At 41.7% G+C, this 22,360-nt stretch overlaps 1 protein-coding gene across 4 annotated transcripts in view; it reads right to left on the bottom strand.

The window, feature by feature from the left end:
• Positions 1-22,360, bottom strand: part of RELL1 (RELT like 1) — a 79,392-nt gene that overhangs the window by 17,506 nt on the left and 39,526 nt on the right. For all 4 annotated transcript variants that reach the window (XR_013766006.1, XR_013766007.1, XM_079152878.1 and 1 more), the window contains exons 4-6: positions 20,731-20,788; positions 17,661-17,897; positions 14,939-15,077 (exon numbers count right to left, since the gene is read on the bottom strand). Coding sequence is in view for 2 of the 4 variants with exons in the window: in XM_079152878.1 (XP_079009004.1) it covers positions 14,942-15,077; positions 17,661-17,897; positions 20,731-20,788 (431 nt within the window). In the remaining 2 variants the exon portion in view is untranslated. The remainder of the gene's footprint in view (positions 1-14,938; positions 15,078-17,660; positions 17,898-20,730; positions 20,789-22,360) is intronic.

The raw sequence follows: 22,360 nt of genomic DNA, 5'->3' as shown, positions 1-22,360 counted from the left end.
GTGCGAAGGAATGAAAACACTTTCTGATTAACAACAACAGTGCTGACATTTGCAGTCTTCTTAAGTGCCAGGTACTGGCAGGCTAAGCACTCCAGGTTCTTTAACTCAATCTTCTCAATGACTCCATGAGTCAGTGACAATTCCTATTTTCACAGGAGAAAACTGAGGCTTACCGGTTCTATAACTTGCCCAAGACCACCCAATCCCTAAGAGGAAAGCTGGTGGTCAGACCTGGAAGGCAACATGGGCATGCCCACGCTGTACTGCCATCTGATCTCATGGCAACGTTCCAGCACCACTGAGACCTGGTACCCTCACTTCTTCTGCCCTCCCCTCATGCAGAAACCAGAAACGCTGGTCGGGCCTTTGCCAGGGAAAGTCAGTATGGTCATGTGAACAGTTAAATGATGCTGAAAACCTACACGGTAAAAGCTGCCCAGTCCCAAAGAAGATCTAAAGTGCTTCTGTAGGACTGGAGCGTATTCTGTGGTAGAGCCCTTATCTAGTGTGCTAGAGGCTTTGGTTCTGTCTCCAGCAGCACCTCAAAAAGTGCACCTACAGGACACTGAATTCTGGTCACATTTAAAGGCACATGCCACAGGGACACAGACTGGAATAATAATTTTCTAGAACACTTTTAAATAAAATAGATGGGAAAGTTGTTTATAGAAACAGTAAAGATTATGACATGGATATTCACAGTGAAGTCCTAGGGCTATGTCCACGCGATCATTTACTGGTAATCTGATTACCATTGGCAATTTAAAGGCTCAAAACCCTCAGCAAGGGACTTTCCTTGTACCAGCCTCTCCTGAACACTGTGCTATCACATGCCCACACGTTGCAACTGCTGCAAATACTACACCCGGGTCTTGTAGAAGCCCTGCTTACATCAGGTGGCATCCTGGCAGGTGCAGATTAATGGGAATACATCCGAGTGTGCTTAGGGGCTTACAGCGCTTTAAATCTTGCTCTGGTCTAAACTGTGTGTTAAACCCTATAAATTAACATTCATACCTTCCTATTTTATTTTTTTAATTTTTTGACAGTACCAAGGATAGCACCCAGGGCCTCTCTCGCCAATGCTAGCTAAGGGATCAACCACTGAGATATACCCCAGCCCTTTTGCAGTCTATGTAACTCAGAGTTTCTCAGAATGATCAGAACTTGCTTTAGAATTAGCTTAAATATTAATGAAAATTGCAAATTCCTTGGACCACACCCCAGACCTACTAAATCAGAATTCATGGGGCTGGAGTCCAGGAATTTGCTTTCTTACAAGGTGCCCAGGTGATGTTAATGCACATATAAAGGTTTAAGCCGGAGGTTTTCAAGATGGCGGCCTAGAGGGTGGCTGCATTACGTGTTGCTCCAGAACTCAGGATTCAAGAGAGGAGATATTGAGACGCTTGGGACCAACTCAAAGTAGCCGGGTGACTCTCACCCCCTGGGGGGTCATCCCGGATGGGACGGAGGTCCCGGAACGCAGGAAACTTTGTGAAGTAGAACTGCCGGCGAGACGCCCCTCCCCCCGCTGGAGCGCCATAGAGGAGGCCGGTCGGCACAGCGCTGGGACTCGGAGCAGCCACTGGGGCTCCGGCGGCTGCCCGGGGGAGGAGAGGCGGGGAGAACTGTGTGGACTCAGGACACCAGGGCCTGCCCTGAGGAGGAGGAGAGGAGCGTGGCCACTTGGATTCGGAGAGACTGCGCCAGAGCTGCAGGCGGTTGCCAGAGGAGAAGCCGCGCGGCGAGCTGTTTGGAATCAGAACGACGCTTCTGAACCCCGGGGCCTGCCCTGAGGACGAGGAGGAAGAGGAGCAGCCGCTTGGATTCGGGCGACTATACGGGAACTACAGGCGGTTGCCAGAGAAGGGGCTGCGTGGCGAGCTGTTTGGACCCTGACCACTTCTGAACCCCGGGGCCTGCCCGGAGGAGTAGGAGAAGGAGGAGGAGGAGCGCGGCGGGTCCTTTGGACTCGCAGTGACTGCATTAGCGCTCCAGGCGGCTGCTCAGAGGAGAAGGCGAGTGGTGAGTTATTTGGTCTTAAAGTGACAGCTCCTGAACACAGGGGGGCTGCCTGGAGGAGAAGCGTGGTGGGACGCTTGGTCTTGAAGGACCACACCAGAGCTCCGGGCGGTGGCCCAGAGGACCCGTGCAGCGGGTCACGTGGATTCAGAGCCACTCAGAGGGACTGCTCCTGAACACCCGGGGGGTTATCTGGAGAAGGAGGAGGAACGGGCAGGGTCACTTCGACTCGGAGTGATTGATTGCCCCGGGCTACGGGTGGTTGGTGGGAGGAGGAGGCACGAAGTGAGTTTCTTGGACTCCTAGTGACCGCACCGGCATACTGGGCAGCTGTCTGGAGGAAGAGGCCTGTGGCGGGTCTCTGGGACTCAGAGCGATTGTTCGGGGCCACAAGTGGCTGCTCAGAGGAGGGGCCACGCAGCCAGGCGATTAGGTGCAGAACAGGGTCCCAGGATCTAGGAGGCTTCTGGGTGGAAGAGCCGCACAGAGACAGGCTTAGGGCGGAGCGAAGGTTCCAGGCCTATGGGCAAATTCTCTGAGGAGGGGCAGCCTAAGGAGATTCATCTGCGAAGGGTGAGGCTCCCAGGCCCAGGAGGTAGGGCCGGGCCCCTGGAAACTTTGCAGAGGAAGGCAGCCCAGCCCAGGAAGTAGATGTAAATTGAGGGGAACCTCTAGGAGGAAACTGACCAGCGAGATCTCCCCACCGGGTGAGTCTTCCCTGCTGGGTGAGGTTTCCCACAAGGACAGTAAAACCAGAGGCTCAGGCCCAAACAGGCCTTGCCTCAGCCCACAGCCTAGGTCCCCTTTGGATGACCATTGGTCAACAAGTGGAGGCACCTCTGCCCACTAGCAGGGAATATACCCCACCTGAAGGCCACTACTCCTAGAGAGGCAGCTTCCTTGTGGAGCACCGCATTATCAACCTCCTCCAAGACTTCAGCCTACTGAAGGCTAAGAGGGGATATATATAGAAATCTTCAGGGTCATTGTAAATCAACAGAGGAAATCTGCAATATCTCAGCGGTCCACTGATATCTGAACAACATGAGAAAACAAGGAAAGAAAATGCTGCAAACAAATCTAGATGTTACATCAATAAAACCCAATGACAGCATAGCAGAAGAAATGACAGAAAAGGAGTTCAGAATGTACATAATTAAAATGATCAGAGAAGCAAACGAGGAGATGAAAGAGCAAATGCAAGCATTGAATGATGAGATGAAAGAGCAAATGCAAGCATTGATTGATCGCACCAATCGACAGTTAAAAGAGCAAATACAGGAAGCAAAAGATCATTTCAATAAAGAGTTAGAGATATTGAAAAAAAACCAAACAGAAATCCTTGACATGAAGGAAACAATAAACCAAATTAAGAACTCCATAGAAAGCATATCCAATAGGATAGAACACCTGGAAGACAGAACCTCAGACATTGAAGACAAAATATTTAACCTTGAAAACAAAGCTGAACAAACAGAGAAGATGGTAAGAAATCATGAACAGAATCTACAAGAACTATGGGATATCATGAAAAGGCCAAATTTAAGAATTATTGGGATTGAGGAAGGCCTAGAGAAACAAGCCAAAGGAATGAACAACCTATTCAATGAAATAATATCAGAAAATTTCCCAAATCTGAAGAATGAAATGGAAAATCAAGTTCAAGAGGCTTACAGGACTCCAAATACACAAAATTACAACAGACCCACACCAAGGCACATTATAATGAAAATACCTAACATACAAAATAAAGACAGAATTTTAAAGGCTGTGAGAGAAAAGAACCAAATTACATTCAGGGGGAAACCAATACGCATATCAGCAGATTTTTCAATCCAGACCCTAAAAGCTAGAAGGTCCTGGAACAACATTTTTCAAGCCCTGAAAGAAAATGGATGCCAACCAAGAATCTTATACCCAGCAAAACTTACCTTCAAATTTGACGATGAAATAAAATCCTTCCATGATAAACAAAAGCTAAAAGAATTTACAAAAAGAAAGCCAGCATTACAGAACATTCTCAACAAAATATTCCATGAGGAAGAGATGAAAAACAAAGAAGCAAATCAGCAAAGGGAGGAATTATCCTAAAGGAATTGTCAAATAAAGGAGGAAACAAGTTGTGTCAAACAAATAAATAAACAAAATTTTAAAAATGAACCAAATGACCGGGAAACCAAATCATTTCTCTATAATAACCCTGAACGTTAATGGCCTGAATTCATCAATCAAAAGACATAGACTGGCAGACTGGATTAAAAAGAAAGATCCAACAATATGTTGCCTGCAAGAGACTCACCTCATAGAAAAAGATACCCATAGATTAAAGGTGAAAGGATGGGGAAAAACATACCATGCACATGGACTCAGCAAAAAAGCTGGAGTATCCATCCTCATTTCCGATAATGTGGACTTCAAGCCAAAGTTAGTCAGAAGGGATAAAGAAGGTTATTTCATACTGCTTAAGGGAAACATAAATCAGCAAGATATAACAATCATAAACATCTATGCCCCAAACAGTGGCTCATCTATGTATGTCAAACAAATCCTTCTCAATTTCAGAAACCAAATAGACCACAACACAATAATACTAGGTGATTTTAACACGCCGCTCTCACCACTGGACAGATCTTCCAGACAAAAATTGAGCAAAGAAACCATAGATCTCAACAACACAATCAATAATTTAGACTTAACGGACATTTATAGAATATTCCATCCAACCAAGAGTGAATACACTTTCTTCTCAGCAGCACATGGATCCTTCTCTAAAATAGACCATATATTATGCCACAAAGCTAATGTTAGCAAATACAAGAAGATAGAGACACTAGCATGTATTCTATCAGATCATAATGGATTGAAGTTAGAAATAAATGAAAGAGTAAAACACAGAAACTATTCCAACATCTGGAGGTTAAACAATATGCTATTATATGATGAATGGATAACAGAAGATATTAAGAAGGAAATTAAAAAATTCTTAGAGGTAAATGAGAACAAAGAAACATCATATCAAAACCTCTGGGACACTATGAAAGCAGTACTTAGAGGGAAATTTATTTCATGGAGCGCATTTAATAAAAGAAGTAAAACTCAACAAATAAACAACCTAACACTACAGCTCAAAGCCTTAGAAAAAGAAGAACAGAACAGCACCAAAAGTAGTAGAAGACAGGAAATTGTTAAACTCAGAGCTGAAATCAATGAAATTGAAACAAAAGAAACAATACAAAAAATTGACAAAATAAATAGTTGGTTCTTCGAAAAAATAAACAAAATTGATAAACCTTTAGCCACACTAACAAAGAGAAGACGAGAGAAAACCCAAATCACTAAAATTCGGAATGAACAAGGAAATATCACTACAGACAGGATGGAAATACAAAACATAATTAGAAGCTATTTTGAAAATCTATACTCCAACAAAATAGAAAATTTCGAAGACATCAACAGGTTTCTAGAGACATATGAATTGCCTAAACTGAATGAGGAGGACATAAACAATTTAAATAGACCAATTTCAAGTACTGAAATAGAAGAAGTCATCAAAAGCCTACCAACAAAGAAAAGTCCGGGACCAGATGGGTTCTCAGCCGAGTTCTACAAAACCTTTAAGGAAGAGCTCATTCCAATACTTCTCAAAGTATTCCATAAAATAGAAGAGGAGGGAACCCTCCCAAACTCATTCTATGAAGCCAATATCACACTGATACCTAAACCACACAGAGACTCATCAAGGAAAGAAAATTTCAGACCAATATCCTTAATGAACATCGACGCAAAAATTCTCAACAAAATTTTAGCAAATCGCATACAAAAACATATTAAAAAGATAGTGCACCATGATCAAGTGGGTTTCATCCCAGGGATGCAAGGTTGGTTCAACATCAGGAAATCAATAAACGTAATTCACCATATTAATAGACTTAAAGTCAAGAATCACATGATTATTTCAATAGACGCAGAAAAAGCATTTGATAAAATTCAGCACCCCTTCATGCTCAAAACACTAGAACAAATAGGGATAGTGGGAACATTCCTTAATATTGTAAAGGCCATTTATGCTAAGCCCATGGCTAATATCATTCTAAATGGTGAAAAGCTGAAAGCATTCCCCCTAAAAACTGGAACAAGGCAGGGATGCCCTCTTTCACCACTTCTATTCAACATCGTTCTTGAGACTCTGGCCAGAGCAATTAGACAAACCAAAGAAATTAAAGGGATACGAATTGGAAAAGAAGAACTCAAACTATCCCTGTTCGCTGATGACATGATTATATATTTAGAGGAACCTGGAAATTCCACCAGAAAACTCTTAGAACTCATAAGTGATTTCAGTAAAGTAGCAGGTTACAAGATCAATGCCCATAAATCCAACGCATTTTTATACATAAGTGATGAATCTTCAGAAAGAGAAATTAGGAAAACTACCCCATTCACAATAGCCTCGAAAAAAATAAAATACTTGGGAATCAATCTCACAAAAGAGGTGAAAGACCTCTACAATGAGAACTATACAACACTAAAGAAAGAAATTAAAGAACACCTTAGAAGATGGAAAGATCTTCCATGTTCTTGGATAGGAAGAATTAATATTGTCAAAATGGCCATACTACCTAAAGTGCTATACAAATTCAATGCAATTCCAATTAAAATCCCAATGACGTACCTTACAGAAATAGAGCAGGCAATTATGAAATTCATCTGGAAGAATAAGAAACCCAGAATAGCTAAAGCAATCCTTAGCAGGAAGAGTGAAACAGGGGGTATTGCAATACCAGATCTTCAACTCTACTACAAAGCAATAGTAACAAAAACGGCATGGTATTGGTACCAAAATAGAAAGGTAGATCAATGGTACAGAATAGAGGACACGGACACAAACCCAAATAAATACAATTTTCTCATACTAGACAAAGGGGCCAAAAATATGCAATGGAGAAAAGATAGCCTCTTCAACAAATGGTGCTGGGAGAATTGGAAATCCATATGCAACAGAATGAAACTAAACCCATATCTCTCACCATGCACGAAACTAAACTCAAAATGGATTAAGGACCTCGGAATCAGACCAGAGACCCTGCAGATTATAGAAGAAAAAGTAGGTCCAAATCTTCATCTTGTTGGTCTAGGACCAGACTTCCTTAACAGGACTCCCATAGCACAAGAAATAAAAGCTAGAATCAACCACTGGGATAGATTCAAACTAAAAAGCTTTCTCTCAGCAAAGGAAACTATCAGCAATGCGAAGAAAGAGCCTACAGAGTGGGAGAATATCTTTGCCAATCATACTTCAGATAGAGCACTAATCTCCAGAATCTATAAAGAACTCAAAAAACTCTACTCCAAGAATTCAAACAGTCCAGTCAACAAATGGGCTAAGGAAATGAATAGACACTTCACAGAAGAAGATCTACAAGCAATCAACAAACATATGGAAAAATGTTCAACATCTCTAGTAATAAGAGAAATGCAAATCAAAACCACCCTAAGGTTCCATCTCACCCCAATTAGAATGGCGATTATCAAGAATACGAGCAACAACAGGTGTTGGCGAGGATGTGGGGAGAAAGGTACACTCATACACTGCTGGTGGGGCTGCAAATTAGTGCAGCCGCTATGGAAAGCAGTGTGGAGATTCCTTAGAAAACTTGGAATGGAACCACCATTTGACCCAGCTATCCCACTCCTTGGCCTATACCCAAAGGACTTAAAATCTGCATACTACAGAAATACAGCCACATCAATGTTCATAGCTGCTCAATTCACAATAGCCAGACTGTGGAACCAACCTAGATGCCCTTCAATTGATGAGTGGATAAAGAAACTGTGGTATATATACTATGGAATATTACTCAGCCATAAAGAATGATAAAATTATGACATTTGCAGGCAAATGGATGAAATTGGAGAATATCATGCTAAGTGAGATAAGCCAATCTCAAAAAGCCAAAGGACGAATGATATCGCTAATAAGTGGAGGTTGACACATAATGGGGGGGAGGGAAGGGTTAGAGTTAGTGTTAGGGAGGGGGGCAAGTATAGAGGAAGGAACTACTGTATAGAGGGTAAAGAGGGGTGGGAGGGGTGGGGGGAAGGGAAAAAAATAACAGAATGAATCAAACAACATTGCTCTATGTAAATTTATGATTACACAAATGGTATGCCTTTACGCCATGTACAAACAGAGAAACAACATGTATCCCATTTGTTTACAATAAAAAAAAAAAAAAAAAACAAAAAAAAAAAAAAAAAAAAAGGTTTAAGCCATGAGGTCAAATCTTAATATTTGTCAACTGATTAATAACTGTAAGAACTAAAGATGCTTCCAAAAAATGAATCTTGCAAACATAACACTACATAGTGAACTAAAGAAAAAAATACATAAATACATACACACACACACACACACACACACACACACACACACAATAGAAATGGAGAAGAACAAACAGACCTGTTTAAAGACTAAAATGTTAACTCAAAATAGCATTAACTCAATTTAAGCTATAAAATTCTTGAATTACAGAATGAAGAATCATTTTTAACTTATTTTAAAGCAGTTTGGAGTGAGAATTTGGCTAATGTGCAAAGATCTTTCTTTTCTTTCTCTTTTTTTTTTTTTTTTGAGGGGGGGTGTTGCTGGGGGTCAAACCCAGGGCCTCACAAGACATGCTAAGGGCATGCTGTGCCATGGAGCTACCCTCACCACTAGGCTCTGTGGGTCTTTTAATGACCAGGTGAACACCCTATGATCACATCACACCTGTTAAAGAGTCACTGAGAGTCAACTATATACAAGGTGCTACCTGAAGGCAGGGCAAAAGATGAGAGTCACAGCAAGCCCTCAAGGAGCTTAGCACTTGTAGGGAAGAAATTTAGATGATCAGCTTCAATCCAAGAAAAAATAAGATGTGGTGTTTCACGTCTTAAACAAAACTGGGATACTTTATAATTGTTTTTTCTCATCTATAATACATATTTTGTATCTATACATATAGCTCTATTTTAATCTTTGACATTTGACATGGAGAAAAGTCTGTATTTATTCCTTGCCAGGAAAAGCAAATCTCCCCCCATCAAGCATGTTGACTTCAAAGTGTGCATTTCTTCCCAGCTAAGCCCTGTCGCTATCCAGTCCTAGGATTTGGGGAAAATTAATCTGAGCCTGGTTCTTCATCTGTACTTAGCGATATTATTACCCATAATGCCTAAAATCGTTGTTTACGTTTTGGTCCCTCGCTCAGCTATTCTTCATGCAGCAAGTCCTGGACAGACGTCAGCCTCCTTCCCCTCCACAATGAACACAGACTCAGTGGGATGGGCCTTCCACTCAGGAGCACGACAGGCATCACACAAAGCACTGTGAACCCTTGAGAAATGTGATGAGCAATTGATCACAGCCAGGTGGCCCTAAACAGGCCTATTTTGGCTGATGTTTCTTTTTATAAATTTATATACCATTGCCCCTGAGTCAAATTAAAGATTTCCATTAACTCTGGGGTCCTTTGGCTTTTTAAATATTTATTTTCCCTGAAAAAAAAAATACATAGCTCACTCAGGAGGAAAAAAGTAAACCAGCAGATGGTACCTGATATTCTCTACCACCACCTCCTTCCTAGAGAGTTAAAATAACAGAGAAGTGCAAATAAAGCAGCACATGCTCAGAGGAGGCCCCCAGGAAGGATCCATGATGGTCATATTCGTGGAGCTCCAAGGAAGGAAGCGGGGAAAAGAAGAGTATGGCAGAAGCTCAGGAAAGACAACTTGTGATGGACACCCATGCTCAGGACGTTCAAGAGCAGACTTCTGTCCCAACGCGGAACACCAGCACAGACCCACAGCAAAGGGCAGAGAACCCAGTCCACATCTTCATTCCTTCACTCCCATCTTTAAAACAGAAAGAACATAAGTCTGCAAAAATTTCCAACCACTCTGCTCCTACTTTTGATTCCACCTCTTGTAAGAGGGAAGTAGTTATTTCTAAGACCTCTATAACACAAACCCAACAATGGACCACATTCCTAAGGCACTTACCAAATACTATCTATTCCTGAGCTGTCCTAAGAATCCAAGCTGTAATGTTTGGATCTACAGTGCCAAAAATTGATGTGTGAGAATCAGACTGATAAACAGATAAGAAGATAGACAAGAATGGCATGAGAATTTTATAGTAGTAAATATTTAGTAGATAACTAACTCTGTGCCAAGGACTAATTTAAGAACTATATGCATATATCATTTAAGTTCAGCAACAACCCCATTTTTAAAATGAGGATGCTGAGGCTGAAAAAGGTTAGTCAGACAAAGCTGGGGTGTGGCTCAGGGGTAGAGCACTTGACTAGTGTGCACAAGGCCCTGCAGAAGATCCCTAGTGCCACAAAGCAAAAGAAAAAAGAACAAAAACTTTTCCCAAATGAAAAGCGTCTGCACAGCAAAGGAAACAATCAGCAGAATGAAGAGACAACCTACAGAATGCAAGAAAATATGTGTAAAATGTATATCTGACGAGCAGTTTACATACCAGGACTTCAAGGAACTTAACTCAATACCAAAAAGAAAAAGAAAAAAAAGACAAACCACATTACAACTTTAAAATGTGTCATAAAAAATAATTAAAGAATTAAAAAATTTAAAATGGTAATATAAACTTATCAAATCGGTTTTTATTAAGTTTGAATCATAAAATGGAAAAAGGAATACATCCTTGGGAAACGCACAATATAGACTGCTTACTACAGTATCATTTTTAAAAAGCAAAAGACCAGTGACAATGAAGACAAGGCAGTGGCATTTGGAGACTGAAAGCAATTCGATTTATTTAACTTTGAAGAACAAAAGCTTATTCTTCTAAGAAGAAATCAAAACACATTTTCTGTGGAAAAAAGAAACCATTTTAACTGCATTGCCAAAATAAATCGGGCAGAGTGTAAGTTAGATCTAGCCACAAAAAAGAACTCAGGCCAACCAAGCAGGGTGAGAAGAATAAGAGGGAGGAGAGGACAAACAACAGATTTTGTTTTTAAAGTTCAAAGGAAAGATGGGGAGAGAAATCCTGCCCCAGTGTTGACACAGTTCATCTACAATAGTCATCTCTCAGGATCCATGAGGGAACTGGTTCCCTGAAGACACCAAAATCCGTGGATGCTCAAGTCCCTCAAGTCAAATGGTACAGTATTTGCATGTAACCTACAAAGGTCCTCCTGTAAACTTTAAATCATCTCTAGATTACTATATGAAATGCTAGGTAAATGCTATGTAAATAGCATATTATTTAGGGAATAATGATAAGGAAGTACATATGTGCTCAGTATAGACATAAATTATAAGAAAAATATTTGGATCCACAGTTGGTTGAATCCATTGATGCAGAAACAAGGGACCAACTATATTCAATCTAGTTTCCATTAGAACCACCTTAAAAAAGTGGCGGGGAAGAAAAAAGAAAACTAACCAATGAGGGGATCTACATTTGCATTTAAATATTTGAATCTATAGTCAAACAAAGCATTCCAGGAAAATAGCTTAGATAAAATTCCACATTTGAACTAATCCTTCTTTCAGGAAAAATAAATACAACTATATCCAACTATGTAAAAGACACAAAACACCCCTTTCCTACTTTATTCATTAAATTTTGGTACAAATCTGATACAAAGTAAAACCAGATTTTGGCCCAGTCAGAAAAATGTTTGGTTTCTCTAGTTGGAAAATCAGGTCAGATTAAACACCCCAAACACTTTTCCTTGGATGAGAAACATAAGAAAAATCTTAATGAATATACAATATTTTAAAATATCAACAAATATTTTCTTTCCTCTTTCTGCAAAGTCCATACTCGGTTGCAATAGTCTGACAGGGTCACCCAGTAGGTTCCAACATGAGCAGGGACCCGATTTTCTTGGACCCAGTTGAATAAAGTCTGTGACACCTGAAACCAAGCTGATTGGTTTGACCCTAAATTCTACCACTTTCTAACTGGTAACAACAAGTTGTTGAAACTGCTTAGGAACTTCATCTGCAAAATTAACACACAGAATAGCCTTTCAAGGCATCCCATGTACTGAGTACTCAAAAGCTGAGTTACAATTAATTTACTCATGGATCATAAGCTTATTCTCTCTGCTTTTGAAATTTTCCACAATTAAAGATTTTTATTTTTAATTTCGAAATTAATTACAGCAAGTTGGAGGCTCAGAAAATGCATTCCTCTTTTAGGTCTCTGGTGTCTGCCATTGCTGACTGGGACAGCACAAGAAGTCTGACTGCCTTTTAAGGAAAGCCAGTTACAGTCTAGACACTCCCTGGGCACGTACCCTAAATCCATTAATTTCTACCTTTATTTCACAGTCAAGGCGAAAGGGGATAAGGGCAGTTAGGTACCATTTCTAAATAGTGACGCTCACATTGAACTCACTCATGTCTTCTGATCAAATCCAATCCCTTCATATAATCTCCTAGATGACAGTTGGCTTTGTAGAGAGTATCAAATTGCAAACCAGTTACAAGTGGTCAGGACTTGAGATGATCAGATCAAGTTCCTGAAGTCAGATACAGACAGAATTTGGGCCAAGAAAGCCACCTGAGCAATCTTAATTCTTTTAACCTTCCCAAGTCTTGGTCAGAATCTGATCAGGGTTGGGTCTAATGGGTCTTACTGCTCCTACCTGAGACTGAGCCCCGTTCTCTTGAGTTGACAACCTGCTCCATCTCGTAACCCACCATCCAGGTGATGACCCATCTCATACTGCCATCAAAACCCAGCTTTCTTTGCTGGTCCTTCTCTACCTTAGACTTGAATAGCTAGATGCTTCTCTTCCCAGAAAGACAAGTCTTCACTGACTTTAATCCAAATGCTTCTCTTAAGTTACCATGGTCACTCAGCAATCCAAATCTAATATCAAAGGTGCCACTTTCTTTGATGATGGAAATGTTCTATATCTGTACTGTCCAATAGGGCAGACCCTCACCTTTGGCTACTGAACACCTGACATGTGACTAGTTTAACTGCAGAACTAAACTTTTGATATAAATGAATTTAAATTTCAATAGCCATAGGTGACAGGTGACTACCATGTTAGACCATGATGTTCTCAATCATCAGTGAAACATTCCCCTTCATGAGCACCCTCTATGGATGAAAGGGTGGTGTGATTGATCTTGTAAATTCAGACCCAGGTTCAAATCCTGATTTCTCTTTCCAGCTATGTGATCTTCAATATGTAACTTACCCTTTCTATGCCTCAGTTTCCTCATCTGTAAAACTGGGATGATCATATCAACCCCATTAGGAGAGGTTTGTAGTGGTGACATGGGAGACATGTTCCAGCACGATGTTTAGAAGACTAGAATACTGAACTAACACTGGCTGCTGTTATCATTCACTTCATCATCCTCTTCCTAAACTGCTCTTGCCTCCCTTCCCAAGGTCACCAGTAACTGGCCCCAAGGTCAAAGGCAGGCTTTACTGCATGGTTTCTCCTCTTCAAATAAGGTCCCATTTGGCTCCTAATCCAGGGAAAGAGGGCAGCTCTCCCCAAAGGCAAGCCTGAGCAACAGAAGGAGAAAGCCATCAGAGCCCCTGTGCCCCAGAAGGTTCAGGAGCACAACTCTTTCATTATTTCCAGAATATCTTCAGTTCCTCTGAGCCTGGCAGATTACTGGAGAAACTTCAAACCAAATGCCACAGATCCTGCCACCCACTGAAGAGCACTGACTCACAGCACTCCGCAGTACTGACCAAGCACTGCCAGGTGCCAGGCCCTGGGCTTCCTGGTCACACCACATAAATCTCACCTCTACCCCTTGAGATAGCACCATTTTCATTTGCCAGTGAGGTGTAAGAAGCTGAAGCTCCTTGTCCAAGCCTGGAGTTAGTGAGCAGTAAACTGGGATCTGAAGCTGGCAGCCTGGCTCCAGGGCTCAGATGCTTCTTCTCCGTACCTTCAAGAACCAGACCTCCTCCACCTCTCCTTCCCTCCCTCTATAAACACTGTCAAGTTCAGGCGTGGATGGCTCCTTGGATGCTTTGATAGCATGGCCGCTCCCTTGCCCTTTACATATAATAAGCATAAAAGGGGTAAATGCTATTCAAGACAAAACAGAAAGAAAGGAGTAAGAGGAAAGCTAGGCCAGGATCAAATTATCTCAGGGTTTGGTTTTGTGATTTTAAAGCAGCGCCTTCCAAAATCAAAATTGCTAAGCCAAGAAGCATTCATTTTTGCTCTTTAATTGCTTCAAAATATTTGCCAGCAACAATTACATTGCTACTGAGGGTAATTCAGAGTAATGTTCCCACTGAGGGTAATGCAGAGTAATATTCCCACTGAGGGTATTTCTTTGATGTGTCACATCAAAGAAAACTGATTTCCAATTCGAGGAAAAAGCATGGTCTGCTCACTCCAGCCTTCTTCAAATCACAGTTTACCTAGAAATGATGACTGGAATACCTGTCATTTAGCCTTCATGGCTTTTTTTTAAGGAAATTTTATAAGCTGCCAACATTTAAAAACCTGTGGTAATTTCACATTTTAAAGTCTGGATTTTACTTTTCATTGAGTTAAGAAGATGTAATGACACTAGGTCGTATGCTAATGCAAGTACACAATGGGTGATGTGATTCCTGGTTTGCCAGTCTCCACCACTCAATATTGCCTAGTATATAATCTTCTGAGCTCATTACCATACAGCCAAGTCCCTGGAGTTATCATGTTTGCAGCCTCTTTACAAGAAGCTCTAGGCAGACAAGTAATCATGCATGGGGCCCCTTAGCCTTACCGCTTCCAGGAAAAGTTTCCCATTTCCTGGCCAAATGACATTCCTATGTGACCACAAACCAAAGGGAGGCTCACGATACCTTTCTCTATACCATGCGCCACCCTAACCCAACATTACTAAAACTACAGCTCACCTGTTACTCTGTGCCACTACGTTCTCTCTTCACGGGTGTTACAGGCACCTCTCCATTGACACTTTCAGTCCCACTAACAGACATCAAACTTCTCCGTTCCTTCTGGTTTGACTTGTGTTCCACTTTTGTAACTCTAAATCTAGGGATGGAAAGAGAAAAGTTGATGGGCTTTAAGTACAGATTATGAGTCAATCAAAAACCATCTATCTAGGGCTGGGGATGTAGTTCAGTGGTACAGTGCTTGCCTGGCACACATGAGGCCCTGGGTTCAATTCCCAGCACCTCAAAAAAAAAGCCTATCTAGCTAGGCATGGTGGTACTTGCCTGTAATCCCAGCAAATAGGAAGGCTCAGGCAGGGGAATCACAAATTTGAGGCCAGCCTCAGCAATTTAGGGAGATTCTGACTCAAAATTTAAAAATTAAAAATTAAAATTAAAATGTCTAGGGATGTAGTTCAGTGGTAAAGTGCCCCTTCAATTCCCAATACAGAGAGAAAAAAATGTCTATCTAGAGGACCCCAAACAAACTCAACTGGAAGATGGGATAGCAATTAGAAACATTCAATAAGAGGGGCATTCCCCAGTAGCAAATCCCCTGGTCCCCTGCCCAACTTTCTAGCTGATTTCATTCAGACACATCATACACAACACTGATTATTTTTTAGAGTATGCAAACTGCATTAAAAAGAACACAGTTGTGATTTCCGACAACGACATGAGCTTTACCATCAGCTTATTTAACCACAGAAGGGTGGATAAAAGCACAACTGGTTTAAAACTAGACTGACATAGACAGAATGGTCAGAAGATAACTATCTCATGGAAATATATACACCTGTCAGTGATGTATACACACACACACACACACACACACACACACACAGCGAAACAAGCCTAATAACACATTTTATCAGTATTAGCTAGTGTTGAGTTTGGAGGTTTATTTCTGTTTCTTAAAAACAAATTCGAGTTAATTTTCACTAAGGCCTAAGGAAAAAATTAAAGAAGCTAAAGAAGAGATTTTCTTTAAGGGAGAAGTTAAAGTCATTTACTTAATTTGACTATTTTTCTAGACCATTATCATCAGATTCCTAGTTTTTGATAATAGTTTCTTTCCAGTTCTGGTCTTAATTTCCATGAAAACAATCTAACATAAATTCTCCTTCTTTGCCCAAAATGTGTTCACCAACCATGAGGAGGAAAAAGACTCTAGGAAGTGAAAGAAAGAGCAGGAGAAAGTTATAAACTCTGAGCTATTCTGCCAAATGGGAAGACTCATAAGCAACACGTGCTGAAACAGCCTGTGATCATTAAGTGCTTATAGAACCCAATATCCAAGAGAGCTGGGTTTGGGGCATTTCAAAAACCTATGTCAAACCTGAGTTGAAAATTTCAGCAGATTTTTTTTTTTTAAGCAAACAAAATGGTCTTTGTCTAAACAAGTTCCATGTTCTCATTCATCTGCATTCATAAATTCCCATGACTCTGCCTCTTAATAAAACACTGTGGTCAGGAGTTGTACTGTTTTGCTGTGGCATACAGCCCTCGGTCTTCTCCTTGTGGCTTGTGCAATACGTGATGAAACTCAACTGAATTAAAGTAATAATAATAATAATGAAGGTAGTCAACATGCATGTGTAAGTGCCTAAAACTGGGTCATCTTGTCTAGTCTTCACAGCAACCCTATGAAGTAAGTGTGACTGTCATTCTCACTTTAGAGGAGGAAACTGAGGCACCGAACTAGGTTAATAGTCTGTAAGCGGTGGTGCCAGGACTCGAGAGAGGTAGAAGCAATGGGCTCAGGCTACCCTTCCCAGAGGCCTGTCATTTGAGAAAGAAGGATTATGCATGTGGTACTACCAATAGCTGCTCAGAGCTTCCCAACCTGACTCCCACATGTAATCTTAACCTCCAGCCTCTAACTATCATCCCAAAGGTAGCATTAGCAGTGCACTTCCTACCTGAGCCTCATAGTGCAAACCAGAGACTGCAAAAATGCTTCAGTCACGTCAGACTCATTTGTTCTTGAACTGCAAGATCTTTATATCACATATGGGTCACAAGTAAATGCTATTTTAAGACTGAGACAGCCAGGTTGCAGTGGAGGTGAACTCAAAGAAAGAAGCAATCACTGCAATTCACATGGGTCTTAGGTGGCAGACCCTCGACCTGATCCGTCTCTCTGGCACATGATTGCATGACATTTCTAGCTGCCTGGCAGTTAGGTGTGACTGAGTGATTTATTCTAGCCAGTGGAACATGAGCCACAATAACATGCAGCACTTCCAGGCCCTTCTCACTAAACACTCCCCAGGAAAAATCCTACATGAACTTTGCTCGAGGATCTGGAAGAACCATGGTGGAAGGGGCCTGGGACTCTGAACGACAACTTAAAGAGCCACCACTGATGTCCCAATTGCCTGCTTTGGATTCCACAAGTGAAATAGAAATGTCTACTCTGTATATAGTTGAAATTCTGAGTTTTATCTGTTATAGTGAGTAATTAACTATTTAGCTTAATACACCTCCCATCTGATCTAGCAATAGCTGCCTTTTAGGATTCCTCTGCTGTTGGAAGAACTCAGATCAAAAAAACATCTGAAAGTCCACAGATCTAACTGAGCCAGGCTTAGGAGAACACTTTCATATTTAACAGCCAGGTACAAATCCGTAACAGCAGCAACCATGTCCCATACACACCAAAACACTCAAGGGACCTTACCTGCCAACAGAGAGGACAGTGACTTCCCCTTGACGCCGTGGCCGGCCCTCTTTGGACTTGTTGGTGGGTTTTATGAAGTGCCATCGCTTGTGCCGGCACCGCTGACACACGTCTCTCTCCACGGCTCCGCCCACTGTGTGTAGATGGTGGCCACAGACATGCTTCCCTGGGGTGCCTCCTGGTGACAAGGGCCCAGGACTCACAGGTGGGCTCCCAGGGGTGCTGGGGGTCACTGGGCTAAGGAAGGGAGGTAAAGGAGATAGAACTGGTTTAAAAGAAATGCCAGCAAAGGCTATCTCTCCCTATAATGTAAGAAACAGGTTAAAAGGGGAAAAAAAATACACCTTCCAATTGTACAATGAACTTTGAGAACAGAGGTTAGGCAGTGGGTACTCGGCAGTCATGACCATGTCAACACATCTCTAAGTATAATAAAGTAACTTATCACTTCTAGAATGTAATTAATTGGCTAGAAATAAACCACTACTTCTGCTACTGATGCTCTGCTTGACTTCACAGCATTAGCCTTCTTTGTAAAGTATGCATCTCCCATCTCAGGCCATCATACCAACTTCTCACACACAGCCACATCCAACTAGAACTCTAAGCTAAGAGAGGCCTGGAACATACATGTCCTGGAGAAGAGAAAAACTTAAATTTCAACTGAATTGTCAGATGATCTATCCTAGACTACTCAATCCAATTGGACTACTGCATCAAAGGTAGAAAGCTTTCAGGCCAAGGTATCAAAAGTGAGGCTCTAAACAGGTGTTAGTGATGACAGTAAGACATGAAAATAGCTAACACTTTATATTCTAAGAATTTTATATACAATTCAATTCATCTTTATAAAACCTTACGATGCAGGTATTATTAATTTCCTGATCTTAAAAATGAGGCCATTGAGGTTCAGAGAAACTAAGTAACTTGCCTGAGGTCATATAGCAAATAAGCACGGGTCTGAGAAGAAAGTTGAATTTTAGAAACCACACTCTTACCCACCATGCTATACACTGTGCTTCAGAAACAGTGGAGGCCACTTTGATAATCTAGAAGAAATTTGGCCAGACTAGTCAAATCACAAAATGCAGAAGAACACAGGCCAGATGTTGCTACCTTCAAAAGGCACGTGTCAAGGTCTGGTTCCTAGAAAGGGAGGATTAGAACAGGATGGGGCCAGACTGACCAGGAATAATCAGCCCTCTGGCAAACGTGGGTACAAGTGGAGTAGTGCATCTGGCATAGCGGACACCTGAGATGGCAGCAAGAGCCCCAAGGACACACGGAAGCCTTGCAATGGCAAAAAACAGCCATGGGCTGCTGACAGCTGGGTTGCTGCATGCTCTTGAAGTATGGGCTGCGACAGGAGAACAGTACAGCCAGCCAAAAGTTCCCTGGTGCTTTTTAGGTATCCCCTTTAAATTGCTAAATTAAAACACAGAGCAGACCCTTCCTAAAGGAACACAATGTCAATTTAATCCCACGTTTTAGAAAGCTGGGAAGTTGAGTTCATGTGTTTAGCTACATTCATTCAACAAGCACTTATCAAGTTCCAGCTGTTCACAAAACCCAGTAATAGGGCTGGGATGTAGCTCAGTGGCAAAGCGTTTGCCTCGCATTCACAAAGCCCTGGGTTCGATCCCCCATTCCAAAAATAAAAATAAAAAAAAGAACCCAATGGCAGACACAACAACATGCCAAAGGATGACTGAGGGGAGGACCAGGGGCTAAAGTGGTCTAATACCAGATGTCTGTGGTCAGAGCCGCAGCAGGGAGAAATCGCAGCCCGTGGTTTCTGAACTCCATCGCCAGAGCTTCCCCAGCTCACCTCCTGGCACCCTGAGCTACCTCTCTCAGGTGCACATCTCACATGGCCAGGTAGACAAATGCAAATTCATATTTAAGGTGAGATGTGCCAGTACCTGGCCCACACAGAAAGGAGGAAGGATCCAAACTCCTTAACACGTCTCTCAGTCCTAATTCACCTTCCTGGCACTTCTGCTACTTCCCACAGTACATTCTTTGGTCCCCTAGACCAACCATCTCCAGGTGCATCCCACACTTCCATGCTCTGGGGCCTTTTCTCCTGGACTTTTTTTCTGCCTGCAACAAGCCACTGCCATTTGAATGTCTGCTTCAGATGGCACCTCTTCCATGTACCTCCCTGACCTCTGCTGGCCCCACAGAGCCCCCAGGTTTCCAGTCTGCACCTCCCCAAAACCCATTCAGGGTGCCCACCACAAGGCCTCATGCACCTGTCTCCATCCCTAGGAACTCAGTTCCTCCAGGACAAGGGTCTGTGAATATCCTGCTCTAGCACAGTACCCAACACAGAGTGGGCATTCAATAAATGCTCTTTGTTAGATAAATGAAAAATTATATAAAAATGCAGCTATCTGCAATTAATTATAAAGGAATATAGAGCTCAAGAACTATAATCTAAAACTAGTAATTCAAAAGCAAAACATAGCAATTATCACCAAACCAACCTGGTTGTTCATTCAATTATCACTATTCATAAAGGTCTTTCAGTGTCTGAGGTACTTTGTATTCCTCATAATAACTCAATGAAGTTAGTACGATGGTTTCTCCATTTTACAGATGATTGCTGGAGCTCAGAGTGGTCAGATAACTTGCCCAAGAACAGGTGATCATTAAGAGATAGAGGTAAGATTCAGTGTCGCAGTTCCTAAGCTGTGTTCCTGCTCTTAGTCTTTTGACCTTCCTTCCTCCCAGTTCTGCTCTAAAATATCAGTTCTTGGCCCGGGTGACACTCCCCAAGGGAACACTGACAATATGTGGAGACATGTGGGACTGCCACACCTTTCAGGAGAAGACAGGGGCATCTACTATAAGTGGAGGCTAGGAATACTGTTAAACATCCCACAATATACCTGACAGTACCCCTCAACAAAGAATTAACTAGCCCAAGATGTCAACAGCTTCAGAGTTGGGAAACCTGTCCTAGCAGAACAGAATGTCCAATACACATCTCTATCCTGATGGACTCAGTTTCTCCAGGAACAAATAACTGAGGAAATGTCCCATTCCATGGGAGGAGGAGACTCACCTTTCAACATCACCCAAGCTGTTATCTGCTACCATAGCCTTTAAAACGTCAGCATTTGCTAGGGAATAAAAAGAACATTAAAGAATTAAAGTGCGAGCAATTACAGATTATCACATCAGAAAAGCTGTTGGAAAAATGTGAAATTTAGTTCTTACAGTTCAAAGATGATTCCTGATGCCCTGGATAAGGGAGAAGTTTAATTTTCCAGGTGGATCAACTGGCATAGCACTGCTTTAGGACCTATAAGTCCTTAAGTCGGGCCAGATACCTTAAAATTAGTATTGATCACAATGTATCATATATGACACATATATGTAATACAGGCTAACTTAAATAAGACCTCTGAAGTTAAGTAATTTTTAATCTAAACATGCAGGGGAGGGAAGCGAGGCTATCAACAAAAACCAAATTGAATCTCAGCTTCTCAGATGCCCTGCCCACACCCACATTCCCACCCCATGTTCTTTCCCCTCTTGCAGAGTGGTCAAGCTCTCAAGAATAAAAAGCTGACGTGCATGTTGAGTTACTCTCAGTTATTTAGTTGGCAGGGCCAAATTCTCCTGCTGCCTCCTAACCTTTTCCATTGATTTTTAAAGCACTGTTCTCATGACTAACCACAATAAATTCTCTAGAGAGGAAAGAATAAAAAAAGTCACTATTTACCATGCAAGCTGATGCCAGCATTTAACATTCAAATGACATCCCCAGAGGAGGACAATTAAGTCCAGTTCCAACCACTCCTGCGGGAAGTGTTGAGAGTTAAGGGCTTAGAGGAAGTGTTTCTCAACCTGGTTTTCCTTCTTGCCCCACCAGAAACCTTTTTCCTCATTTTATTCTTCCTATTTACTCTCCAAGAAAGTGAAGATACATATCTTTTTATGTTCCATATGCTTATCTGTGCTATAAGCTTTTTTGCCTCCCTCCATGATTCAATTTTCATGCCCTATGGGTCCTCTTGGCCCACTGTCATCCTTGAGAAAGACTGGGTTTCTTTTTAAAGAAATATTAACATACCATACCATTCTTTGTTAAAAGAAATATTTTCTTTGCCCTTCACAACTCTCTGTGAGGATGTCCAAATGCATTTCCAAACACAAAACTGATTTGGAAAAACAAACTAATAAAAAAAAAAAAAACTCTTGTCATTGCAAAAGTAGTGAAAATGGATTCACAGCATTTCCTCCAAGACGACACTTTACCCACCATAAGACACACTCAACTACTCAACTATAACTGAGAGACTGTCAGTCATTACAGCTTCTGACTAATAAAGATGGTGCAGGAAAATTTTTCTCTCAGATAATGGCTTGGGATATTGCTAAGGTTTGGATGTGCTTTGTCCCCCAGAAGTTTGTGTGTTGAAGGTTTGGTCCCCAGCATGGCAGCCTGGGAGGTGGTGGGACCTTTAAAAGTGAGACCTAGTAGGAGGTGATGAGGTCATCAATGGTGCATCCCTTGGAAAGAACTGATAAAGATCTCAGGGTGCCCTGGCTGGTTCTCAAGAGAGCGCTGTTACAAAGAGAGTGCTGGAGGTTTTCGAAGGAGAGAGCTGGACATGTAGCTCTGCTTGACCGCCTGCTTACCCTGCATAAGGCTCTTTTGGATTCACAGTGCCAAAAATGACATAAAA

This window comes from Sciurus vulgaris (assembly GCF_902686455.1).
Source record: "Sciurus vulgaris genome assembly, chromosome: 9".
Lineage (NCBI taxonomy): Eukaryota > Metazoa > Chordata > Mammalia > Rodentia > Sciuridae > Sciurus > Sciurus vulgaris.
Note: the sequence above shows the minus strand (reverse complement) of the source record. Positions and strands in the feature narration are given on the sequence as shown.